At 45.3% G+C, this 12,466-nt stretch overlaps 1 protein-coding gene and 1 pseudogene across 1 annotated transcript in view; both read left to right on the top strand.

The window, feature by feature from the left end:
• LOC115179613 (aryl hydrocarbon receptor) overlaps positions 1-12,466 on the top strand; it is a 60,643-nt gene that overhangs the window by 33,732 nt on the left and 14,445 nt on the right. Inside the window, exons 7-8 of the mRNA XM_029741245.1 lie at positions 768-901; positions 10,188-10,390. Coding sequence (XP_029597105.1) covers positions 768-901; positions 10,188-10,390 — 337 coding nt within the window. The remainder of the gene's footprint in view (positions 1-767; positions 902-10,187; positions 10,391-12,466) is intronic.
• Positions 5,891-8,220, top strand: LOC115179219 (polyadenylate-binding protein 1 pseudogene; annotated as a pseudogene).

Below are 12,466 nucleotides of genomic sequence, written 5' to 3'. Positions count from 1 at the left end.
ACATTACTAGCTAGCGATGTATGTTTGATGCTCTGTTGCAAATTTACAGATGTATGCCATACTGAAATTGAGGTGCTGAGGTGAACTACTAGCAGAAAAAACTAAAGATAAAAAGGAGATGCTAGTTTGATGCTTTGTTTCAGTATGATAGTTAGTCGAATTGAAGTCGTCGTTTAACTTTAAAGTGACACACACATTCAGTGACAGTATACACCATACTGGTTGACGTTCACTACTAGCAGAAAATAAAAAAAACATGAAAACATGATCAAACGAAGAACTGCAACGAGTCAGCCTGAAGTCACTCACACCCAATGGGTTAACTTTTCCCTAAAAACAGCTGACCCCAATTTCCCCAGCTGAGCTCTGTGCAGAGAGGGACAGAGGAAGAGCATGGAGAGAGAGAGAGAGGGGAGGAGAGAGAGTAGAGAAGATGGAGAGAGGGAGGTGACCTTTACCAGGCACTCCATGACTTTGAGGGTAAATGTTAGAACACACACGGCCGTCTGTTTTAATTAGGCAGGGGTTAGAGCTAGCTAGCGTAGCATTACCGTGGTACTTTAGAACAGGCACGGAATGGAGAGAGGGAGGGACAGACTGGAGCTACACACCCACATGCACATACACACACTCACCAAACATACCGTAGTGTGGGAGCATCGGAACCCTGTTAAACTCTGTTGAACAGACATAGTAATAGACCACAAATAAAGTAGCCATTGAATATAGTGATTTGACTTTGTCCTTGTCCTGTTTCTATTCCTCAGATGGAAAACCAGTCCCCAGCTCGTCCCTGGTGACCTATAACCCCGACCAGCTGCCTCCTGAGAACTCCTCCTTCCTGGAAAGGAACTTCGTCTGTCGCTTCCGCTGTCTCCTCGACAACTCCTCTGGCTTCCTGGTTTGTAACCAATCATATTCCTCCTCTCTCAACCTCATACACACAGGAGTACTGGAGACTGACATGTCTCCTTTTGGGAAGATTTTTCTTGCAATGATGTTTGAGCTCATGTTAGAGATTTGCCCTCCATTGAAGACAGCCATTGTTGGACTTATGGTCTGTGTATGCATGTATATAAGGAAGAAGGCGTGTAAGTGTCTGTGCGTGCGAGCGTCCTTACTTTCGTGTGTACTGCACTCTTGCTTGCGTGCGTACATCTGTGTCAGATGTGTCAGATCACACCTCAGCTTTATTAGAAGAGAGTGTTCCTGCCTACTTTGCCACTGTGACTGTGTCCCATGACTGTACTGAGGGAGGCTGAGCCGTACAAGAACAAAGGCCTGGGAATACCCAGATACTTCTAGTCTGGCTCCTGGCGTGGAGTGTCCCGACTCCCGCCAGAGAGCCCCAGAGGCAGGCGCTTTACAGGACTACTGAACCCCCCCCCCTTATCCCTACCCTCTCCTTCCTGGCCCTATCACTCCCTTTCGCCACTTCTCCGTCAGCATCCCAGCACTCTGAGGCCAAAGGAGACTATTTTCTCCCAGCTACAGTAGCTAGAGAGCCATAGAGAGCCTATTAGCCTGGTCAGCATGGGGTCGTACCACTTCAGACCACGGCGGGATCAGAAGCCACTACCCACCCTCAGTAATCCGTCTTAAAGAGCCACAGGGTCGTGGGGGAAAAGGGCTTTCAATCTGCCCTCCAGAGGAGGAGAGCACCCATAGAGGAATTTGCTTAGTAGTCAGAGTAGCTCGAGGACTCCCAAAGGACTCAATCTTCTCCTCAGACTAAAGGAGAAGATTTGTGTGTGTGTGTGTGTGTGTGTGTGTGTGTGTGTGTGTGTGTGTGTGTGTGTGTGTGTGTGTGTGTGTGTGTGTGTGGCACATTGACATGGCTAGAACACAGTAACATACAAGTAAATGTATTGATGTAGGGGCCTACAGGATAGTCCGTGTGCAGTTAGAAAAGCATACTCAGAAAGCTGTGAGGGATATCTGCCTGTGCTTGCTGTTAAAGCTGGCATGCAGGGCTCGTGGTGGTGGTGTGGGTGTGTCATAGTGGGAGACCGTAGCATGACCCCCTGGCCCCCTCCGCTCCTCCTAGCCTCTCCATCTCACCAGTACAGATCGGTACCATGCAGAGTAGCGGGGGGCTGGTGGTTGGGGATGGGATGGGAGGGGGAAGGGAAGAAGAAAGGAGAGTAAGATCGGGGTACTTCTCAACTTTGTGGAAGTCATTTGCGTGAGCGGTAAGCCCAGGGTCTGGCTCGGACTAATTTCCATAGCATTGTTTTGGTAATCCTATTGCTATTTGAGGGTAGATTCTTGACATTATTGCACCTCGCCTTATGCCCAGAAGGATCAATGAACAAGTGCTAGGGGGAGATGGGAGGAGAGGGCCATAAGACCCACCACACCATACTGGCCTCGCATGAGAGGATACGGGCCGAGAGTAGAGGAGGAGGAGAAATAGGAAAAAGGGAGAGCAGAGGAGGGGTGGAGAGAGTTAGGGGGAGGATAGTTGGGAGGACGAGGCCCAAATTAAACTCGTCAAGAAGAAGAAAGAAATGAATTCCAATTACTGTTCTCATAAAACTTTCTCATCTTTGAATTGTTGATGTAATCACTACAGAGGACGCAGAGCAGAGGACAAAGTATCCAGTTACATTACAGTACTTTGGTGTTTTATCCCTTCCTTGCATGTTCTCTAATCTTCAATTACTACCGTCTCCCCTCAAGGCCCCCTCAGCCTTGTACAAGCTTGCATCCCAAATGACACCCTATCCCCTATATAAGTGCACAACTTTTGCCACAGCCCTATAAACCCTTGTCAAAATCAGTGTGCTAAATTGGGAATAGGGTGCCATATAGGACACAGAACAAGTCTCATCTGGGGTCATCAGTTCCCTCCTAAACATCATGTTCCTATTATATGAGGGTTATTACATACAGCATGTTGTATTGTATCTGACTCTAGTAGAAGGATAATGAACAAGTTAATTGAATCCTTTTTGCTTTTCCTCATTTTGCTGAAGTACTGTGAACTCTAATTATATTCGCCCTCGAGCATTCAGCTGTTATAGAAAGTAAAAGAGATGCATTAATGATAATGTTCTTTTTTTTCTCCCCATTCTTGTTTTTATAAATCGGACAATATTCAACATGACATTGTTCATTATAATAATGCCTGTCGTCTCGATCTCAAACACACAAGTCCTTGCACGGTTTTTGTTGTCGTTAGAATCCGTCAGCTCGTAGGCCATGAAATCTTAGGAGGCTACCGTTTGGCTCAGGAAAAAGCCATTTCTTCCTGTGAGAATGTCTAGCTTCGACATTCACTCATGTGCAACGTTATCTGAATAAAGATTGCACTGGAGACCGACTTTGAGCAGGAGACGCAATCCCATCAATATTCCAGTAGGTGATTCAAGCTGTCACACAAATCAAGCTCAAAGAATTCTGCTTTTGCTGGTTTGACAGTTACATGTCCCGGTGAATTGACACACGTACAGTAGTTTCATTAGTTCGTCCTGGTCGTCTGTGCTGGAATCTCTCGTGACACGCTGTTAGCTGACCAGCGCATGCAATATTTGTTTCTGGTTGCGTGATCATTCGTAACCTAGTAGTAGCAAGTCCAGACCTTCATTACATAAACAGAAGGTATGTTCCCCAACCAGAACCAAATGTTGCGTGCTGGCCATTTAAACGAGAGACTAGGTAATTTGTACTGCTGTAGTAGCGTTCTATTCAACTACAGCCCTTCATTACAATAACAGAAGATCCAGTATGTTCCTGACCTGAAGGTCCAGTTTGTTCCTAATCTGAAGGTCCAGTTTGTTCCTGACCTGAAGGTCCAGTATGTTCCTGACCTGAAGGTCCAGTATGTTCCTGACCTGAAGGTCCAGTATGTTCCTAACCTGAAGATCCAGTATGTTCCTGACCTGAAGGTCCAGTATGTTCCTGACCTGAAGGTCCAGTATGTTCCTGACCTGAAGGTCCAGTATGTTCCTGACCTGAAGGTCCAGTATGTTCCAGACATGAAGGTCCAGTATGTTCCAGACATGAAGGTCTAGTATGTTCCAGACATGAAGATCCAGTATGTTCCAGACATGAAGGTCCAGTATGTTCCTGACCTGAAGGTCCAGTATGTTCCAGACCTGAAGGTCCAGTATGTTCCTGACATGAAGGTCCAGTATGTTCCAGACATGAAGGTCCAGTATGTTCCTGACCTGAAGGTCCAGTATGTTCCTGACCTGAAGGTCCAGTATGTTCCTGACCTGAAGGTCCAGTATGTTCCAGACATGAAGGTCTAGTATGTTCCAGACATGAAGATCCAGTATGTTCCAGACATGAAGGTCCAGTATGTTCCTGACCTGAAGGTCCAGTATGTTCCAGACCTGAAGGTCCAGTATGTTCCAGACCTGAAGGTCCAGTATGTTCCAGACATGAAGATCCAGTATGTTCCTGACCTGAAGGTCCAGTATGTTCCTGACCTGAAGGTCCAGTATGTTCCTGACCTGAAGGTCCAGTATGTTCCAGACATGAAGGTCCAGTATGTTCCTGACCTGAAGGTCCAGTATGTTCCTAACCTGCAGCTTAAGCAGAAATCCACAGGACAGGCGGGAACTCAAAAATACCGTCCCAGTGCACCTAGTGCACCTCAACTCCTAGTAATTACTCAAAGCCAATTAGCTAAACGTCCTGACGTTTTAACAGGGACAGAAGAAGAAGTTCCCTTTCATTAGCTCCATGACACTCATCACTGTCAGGAGAGGGACTGATGTGTTACCGTGGAAACAGGCCACGGAGAAGGAACAGAACATAACATAGCTCTTGATGAGCAGGGTTATGGCCTACTGGGTTATGGCTGGGGATGACAGGGGATCTTGTATGTTTACAGTGTGATCCAAGGGCCCCCAGGCCTCCAGCCAGCCTAGCGAGGGACAGAGAGACAGGCTCAAAGACAGGCTCAGCCATTAAGACTGGTCTCTCTCTCTCCATCGTCTGCTCTCTCTCCCTCTCTCTTATCTGTCTCTCTCTCTCTCTCGCTATTGCTCTCTGTCTCTCTCTGTCTTTGTGTGTCTCTCTCTCCTTTCTAGAGGTGACTGATGTAAATAATGCTGACTGCGTGAGACAGGGTGAAATGAAACAGGCACTCTGAGTGGAGTAGGGAGAAGTGAGCACATGTGATATCATTTTCATTGTCACAAAGGCAGCAGAGGAATATGTTATGCAATTGAATGGGAGAGCGAGGAGAGAGTCCTAGTCTCTCTCGTCTAGACTGCTGTGGTTGGCTAAGGAAGATTGTTTGAAGCATTCACTCTCTCCTGACACTCCTCAGCTCTCTTTACAGCATACGAATGAATAACATCCCCACTGTAGTATACAAACAGATATAAATAGCAAGCCTGACTGACACAGAGCTCTATTACATTTTTAAACGGTTTAGTTTTACAGGGGTATTGCTCATTCAACCTCTCACTGAAGGTGCAACGACTGTGAACCAAACGCTATTCCTCTAACGCGAGTCTGCACGATTTGAGGATAGAAAATCATTCAAACCTACTCGTTTCTATTTTATTATTTGGCATACTTTTATCCATCGATAAAGAGAACACGCTTAGTGTTTGCCATGTGTATCCTGTGTTGAAGTTATAATAGTCATTTCTATCTATATATATCTCTCTCTGACTTCCCAAACTGTTAAAAAAATAAAGATTGAGGTACATGTATTTATGTGTTTAAAATGGAAATGTTTCTGTTTGCTATCTAAATCCTGGAAACTACATGACTATGATGCAATAAAGGAAAGATGGCACGTCAGAATTGCGTTTGACGCTACATCACTTATGACATCACAAACGAGTCAGTTCCGGGAATTTAAACACGTGTCAGCTGTTCATTCACCTGTCATTCTGTGTTCTTGAGCTAGCTTCGATACGTGTGAATTAGGTCCAAAATCTCCAAAATGAATTCTTTCTATGTCGGTGACCTCCACCAAAACGTCACCGAGGCAGACCTAAACAAGATGTTTAGTGAGGCCGGACCAATCTTTTCTGTCCGTGTATGTAGGGATCGGGTTACACATCGTTCCCTCGGGTACGCCTACGTTAACTTCTATCAACCAGACGATGCTGAGCGCGCCCTGCTCATGTTCAGCAATGACATGCTTGAAGGAAGATATCTGCGCATCATGAGGTCTGATCCTGACCGTACCCTGAGGAAGAGTGGGGTGGGAAACATCTTCATCAGGAACCTGGACAAGAAGTCCATAACGAACAAAAACCTGTACGAGACCTTCTCAGCATTTTGGAGACATCTACTCTAGCAAGGTAGTTTGTGACGTGAATGGCCATTCCAAGGGTTATGGTTATATTCAATACAAGACCCAGGAGCCTGCTGATAGAGCCATCGAGAAATTAAATGGCATGTTAATGGGTAACGAAAAAGTGTTTATCGAGCGCTTTAAGTCACGCAAAGAGCGAGAGGAGGTGCTTGGAGCCAAGGCCAGAGAGTTCAACAACGTGTTTGTCAAGAATCTTAGCAGAGACGTGAACGATGAGAAACTGATGGAGCTTTTTGGAAAATATGGACCGACAGTTAGTGTCAAGGTTATGAAAGGCGATAACGGGAAGTCGAGTGGGTTCGGTTTTGTTTGCTTCGAGAGGCATGAGGATGCACAGAGAGCCGTGAACGAGATGAGCAGGAAGGAGCTAAACGGGAGGCTGATATATGTAGGCCGTGCCCAGAAGAAAGCAGAGCGCCAGACGTTGCTGAAACTCAAGTTTGGGCAGAAGAAGCCTGACCCCAAGGCCAAATACAGAGGTATAAATATCTTTGTAAAGAACCTGGATGATGCCTTTGATGATCACCGTTTAAGGAAGGAGTTTTCTGCATTCGGAACAATCATCAGCGCCAAGGTGATGACGGAGAGCGGCCACAGAACTGACTTGGCTTTGTTTCCCTCTCCTCCCCCGAGGAGGCCACCAAGGCTGTGACGGAGATGAATGGCCGTATCGTGGGCACCAAGCCGCTTTACGTGGCCCTGGCTCAGAGCAAGGAACAGCGCCAACAATACCTGGCAGACAGGTACAAGCAGAGGATGGTCAGTGTCATGGCAGTGCCCAACCCCATCATCAACTCCTACCAGCTTCCTATTCCACAGGTAAATCCAAACAAGAGTCCATGCAGACAATAATATATCCAACTTGGACATGAGTAATGAACATTTTATTGAGAAATGCTAACTTCGAATTCCATATAGCCTTTTATTCCAATGTGTACATTCCACAGGCCCAGTCCGATGCAGCTGCCTACTACTTCAGCAATCAACTGGCCCAGCTGAGTTCCAGCCCTGGCATGATGAATTCAACATTCGCAGCTGGCGATGGCGTACACAATAATTCCTCTGCTCCCCACGGCAGTCCATATTTAAGGCCTGGAGCCTCACCAAGCCAAAGCCGGACAGAAATCTGTCCCAAACACTGGAGCTTGAAGCCAAAAGAGGGACAGGGTCCTTCAAACTTCCATCACAGAAGAAGAAAGAAATATTTAAACAAAATGTATATTTTACAGTAAAGGCCTAGTGCAGTCAAAATTATGTTTCCTGTGTTTTGTGTCATAACATCTGATGAAACTAAGACTGTAAAAGTATGAAAACATTTTATCAGTGTTATTTCCTAATAGTTGCTGGTTGAAAATACAATCTACGCAGAACCTTGTAATCAGCAGGTTTTGCATGGGTGGAGTTATAGCCTGCCTGGTGACAGGTCTGAAAAAAGGTGAATATGAGTTTCCTTTGTTTTACTTCTTTTTACTGTGTTTGTATGTTGCTGACATGAGTCGGGCTCATGGTTGCTCATGGTCTCATGATGGGGAAGCCCTGCCTGCGACTTCATAATCAGTGTCGGCCCATGGCCCAAAAGGGAGTTTCCTCTTTGTCTAATGGTTAAGATGTTGGTTTCTCCTGTGGTAGACCCTTGTTCAGATCCCGCCCGTGACATTAACTGTCTCGTGCACGGACAAGATAACTGAGCAGTTTGAAACTGAAGACTGGCTGAAATATAATTTCAAACACACCGATACACACACACACACCATCTTGGTAGCGTTGATCTCCAGGCCCTTGTTGAGTTGGTCCTGCAGGTTCAACACGATGGTGTTGTTGCTCGGCACCCGGTAGACACTTGTCTATTCCACACCCGTGTTCTCCACCAGCCCATAGCACTGCTCCACGATCAGAGGGACAAGCTGGGGGAGGGAGGGACAGTGACTTAAGGGATGGAAAGTTGCCAAAACACTGTTCTTCAAAACACACACTGTTTTGATCCATCAGTGTGTCTCCCTCCGGGATGAAACAAATCTCGGCACATCTTAAAGGCCATCAATGGGACGACAGGCCTAAATACTGCACAGTACATCCATGTCTTACAGTAGCTGCACCGCTCTACACCAGACCTGGGTTCAATTAGTATCCATTTTCTTTCAAATACTTTCAGCTTTTCGATTTCGTCTGACAGTGGTGTCAGATGTGCAGGGCTGGCACTTTGCACTTTTGAAACTATTCCATTGGCACCAGACAAGCTCAGTCAAGTGCACAAATACAAGTACGATTTAAATACTACTATTTTATTTTATTATTTTCAAACTAGTAATAAAATAGTATACTTTTAGTATTTACTAATAGTATTTTCTACTACTACTATATGGTAACCTGCCTAAATGACTACCGACCCGTAGAACTCACGTCTGCAGCCATGAAATGCTTTGAAAGGCTGGTCGTGGCTCACATCAACACCATAATCCCAGAAATCCTAGACCCACTCCAATTTGCATACCGCCCCAACAGATCCACCTGGACAAAAGGAACACCGATGTGAAAATGCTATACATTGACATTCTGCACAGCGTTCAACATCATAGTGCCCTCAAAGCTCATCACTAAGCTAAGGACCCTGGGACTAAACACCTCCCTCTGCAACTGTATCCTGGACTTCCTGACGGGCCGCCCCCAGGTGGTAAGGGTAGGTAACAACACATCCGCCATGCTGATCCTCAACACAGGGGCCCCTCAGGGGTGCGTGCTCAGTCCCCTCCTGTACTCCCTGTTCACTCATGACTGCACGGCCAGGCATGACTCCAACACCATCATTAAGTTTGCCGATGACACAACAGTGGTAGGCCTGATCACCGACAACGTTGAGACAGCCTATAGGGAGGAGGTCAGACACCTGACCGTGTGGTGCAAGGACAACAACCTCTCCCTCAACGTGATCAAGACAAAGGAGATGATTGTGGACTACAGGAAAAAGAGGACCGAGCACGCCCCCATTCTCACTGACGGGGCTGTAGTGGAGCAGGTTGAGAGCTTCAAGTTCCTTGGCGTCCACATCACCAACAAACTAAATGGTCCAAGCACACCAAGACAGTCGTGAGGAGGGCATGACAAAACCTATTCCCCCTCAGAAGACTGAAAAGATTTGACATGGGTCCTTAGATCCTCAAAAGGTTTTACAGCTGCACCATCAAGAGCATCCTGACGGGTTGCATCACTGCCTGGTATGGCAACTGCTCGGCCTCCAACCGCAAGGCACTGCAGAGGGTAGTGCATACGACCCAGTGCATCACCGGGGCCAAGCTTCCTGCCATCCAGGACCTCTATGCCAGGCGGTGTCAGAGGAAGGTCCTAAAAATTGTCAAAGACTCCAGCCACCCTAGTCATAGACTGTTCTCTCTGCTACCACACGGCAAGCGGTACCCGGAGCGCCAAGTCTAGGTCCAAGAGGCTTCTACCCCCAAGCCATAAGACTCCTGAACATCTAATCAAATGGCTAACCAGACTCTGTTACTATCTATGCATAGGCACTTTAATAACTCCACAATCATGTACATATTACCTCAATTACCTCAACGCTGGTACCTCCGCACATTGACTCTGTACTGGTACCCCCTGTATATAGCCCCACTATTGTTATTTTACTGCTGCTCTTTAATTATTTGTTATTCTTATCTCTTACTTTTTTGGGGGTATTTTCTTAAAACTGCCTTGTTTAAGGGCTTGTAAGTAAGCATTTCACTGTATTCGGCACATGTGACAAATAAAATGTGATTTCATTTCATTTGATACTGTCGTCTCACGTTGCTATCCTCCCAAGTCTGTCTCATTCATTACTTGACTATTGGTTTCTGAACAAATACTGTATGAGAAAGCCTGGACCAACTAGCTCTTTGTTTTTTCTCCCCAGGCCCTGACCCTCCAGGGCCGTCTGAAGTTCCTGCATGGCCAGAACTGCCGGCTGGATGACGGCTGCAACGTGCCTCCCCAGCTGGCCCTGTTTGCCATCGCCACCCCCCTCCAGCCTCCATCCATCCTGGAGATCAGGACCAAGAACATGATCTTCAGGACCAAACACAAGCTGGACTTCACCCCCATGGCCTGCGACGCCAAGTATGCCCACACTATTCAGTCTTACTTCACGTTATGATGGAATGTTGTTGAAGTTCAAGTTCCAGCGGTTATAGCTGGTTGAATTAACGTCATAAAAACAGAATTTGTTGTATTCTGGTTGTAATGACGTAATTTCAACCAGTTTTGCCTGCGGGGGTGTTGCTAGGGTGTTTGTTACTGTGAAGAGCAATTTCTTGTCATATGGCTATAATATGTTTGAAGTAGTGGTAATTCAAACATGTTTTCACTGCCATTGATGTCCTATTGTATAATAGTCTTGCAATGATTATTCTGCCTATATTCTGTCTCTAATAAAAAACTAAAAAGTGTTTTAAGTTGAAAAAGAAAGGAAGCCGAAAAAGAAAGGAAATTCACGAGCACCAGAATGCCTATTCCGCCCATGCTCTACTAAGGTTTTCCAGCACACAGCTTTGACCTACTATAATAGCTATGTTGGTATTGTACTTCAAACTATGTGTAGGCAGGTTGAATAGGATTCAAACCTTCTCAAACAGCCTAATTCATAATCTTAGAGGTGGTGCGTCCACAATATTGTGATTTGTACCACATACAAGGTAAAGTATTTGATTCTTCACACACCACAGTGAGAAGTTCTCATGCTACCTTTTCATGCTTTTTTTATAAAATGAAAGCAAGCTTTGCTTTTATACTTACAAGACCATCAGGCTTGATTGAGCTGTTTCGTCTTGTAGTAATGTGGTGTATGCCTGTATTTGCTAAAACCTTTATTTTAGCAAAACATGTCTTTAAAAATACATTATCATAATAACATCCTTTTTTGGTCTGTAAGTGGCCAACATAACAACAGGTGGTGTGTTGGACTAGTAGCTCAGATAGAGCCTGTCTGCATGCCTGATTTCTGTAACCGTTAGCTTACCTGTGTAACATTGACATAAGCTCAGAACCAATTGTGTTTCAAACAAGTTATGTTTGTGCTTGTATTTATATTTGCAATAAAGATGGTGAAGCAACAATAATACGAATTTACAACAGGCCTAGGTCAAAAAAGACATACTGTCAAATGATACATAGTTTGAAGTACAATATTAGCATAGCTACTGTAGTAGGTGAAAGCTGTGTGCTGGAAAACCTTGGTAGAGCATGGGTGCTTGTGAATTTGCTTTCTTTTTTGGCTTCAGACCAATGCCTATTCTCACTTAAATATATCTTTTTTAATTTTATTTCCATGGTTTTTACACTGGAAGGTGATTACGCAACATTATAAAACAACATTATAATTAAGAAATAAGACCCGAGGTGGGGGTGGTATATGGCCAATATACCACGGCTAAGGGCTGTTCTTTTGCACAACGTAATGCGAAGTCCCTGGATACAGCCCTTAGCTGTGGTATATTGGTCATATACCACAAACCCCTGAGGGTTACCAACGTAATTAGAAGAGTAAAAATAAATGTTTTGTCATACCCGTGGTATACGGCGTTCAGCCAATCAGTATTCAGGGCTCAAATCACCCAGTTTATAATAGAGCATAACACATGCTCTCCTTGTGAACCCTCACAATGTCATGCGTTTTATACATTTTTTTTATTGATAAGATCCCAGCTTATACTCCTACTTATCATTGCTCAACGCAAATTGGCAAGAGCAAGTAAACAAAGACTCAAGCAAATATTTACTATGCGATAACACAATGTAGCGGGCTAGATGACTACAGGAGCACAAAATATGAATGAGCTGTTCTCAATGGAAGGGTTCTGAAAAATTATTTCTCGCCAAGGCGAGGTGTGACCATGAATATACCATAGTCATCCACCTCGATGGAAACGACTTGGGACACATACAGGGGACAGCCCTGGTGCGTCAGACGCGAGCTGATTAGGAGGTAGTCATCCAAATGTTCCCAGAACAACGGTGGTCTACTCTGTCATCACACAGTGGAGGAGTTGTATGTTTCAGTGGGAGGAGAACATCAACAAACACATAGAGATGGCCCGGCGCTCTGTCAACCAGCTGGTGTTTGCATTTCTCTGTTACAGGCGCAAGCCCACAATCGGCCACTTTGTCATAAATCACAATGTCCCTGGGCAGTACCGT

This window comes from Salmo trutta, chromosome 39 (assembly GCF_901001165.1).
Source record: "Salmo trutta chromosome 39, fSalTru1.1, whole genome shotgun sequence".
Taxonomy (NCBI): Eukaryota; Metazoa; Chordata; class Actinopteri; order Salmoniformes; family Salmonidae; genus Salmo; species Salmo trutta.
The sequence above is the reverse complement of the archived record's forward strand: the minus strand, read 5'-3'. Positions and strand labels throughout refer to the sequence as shown.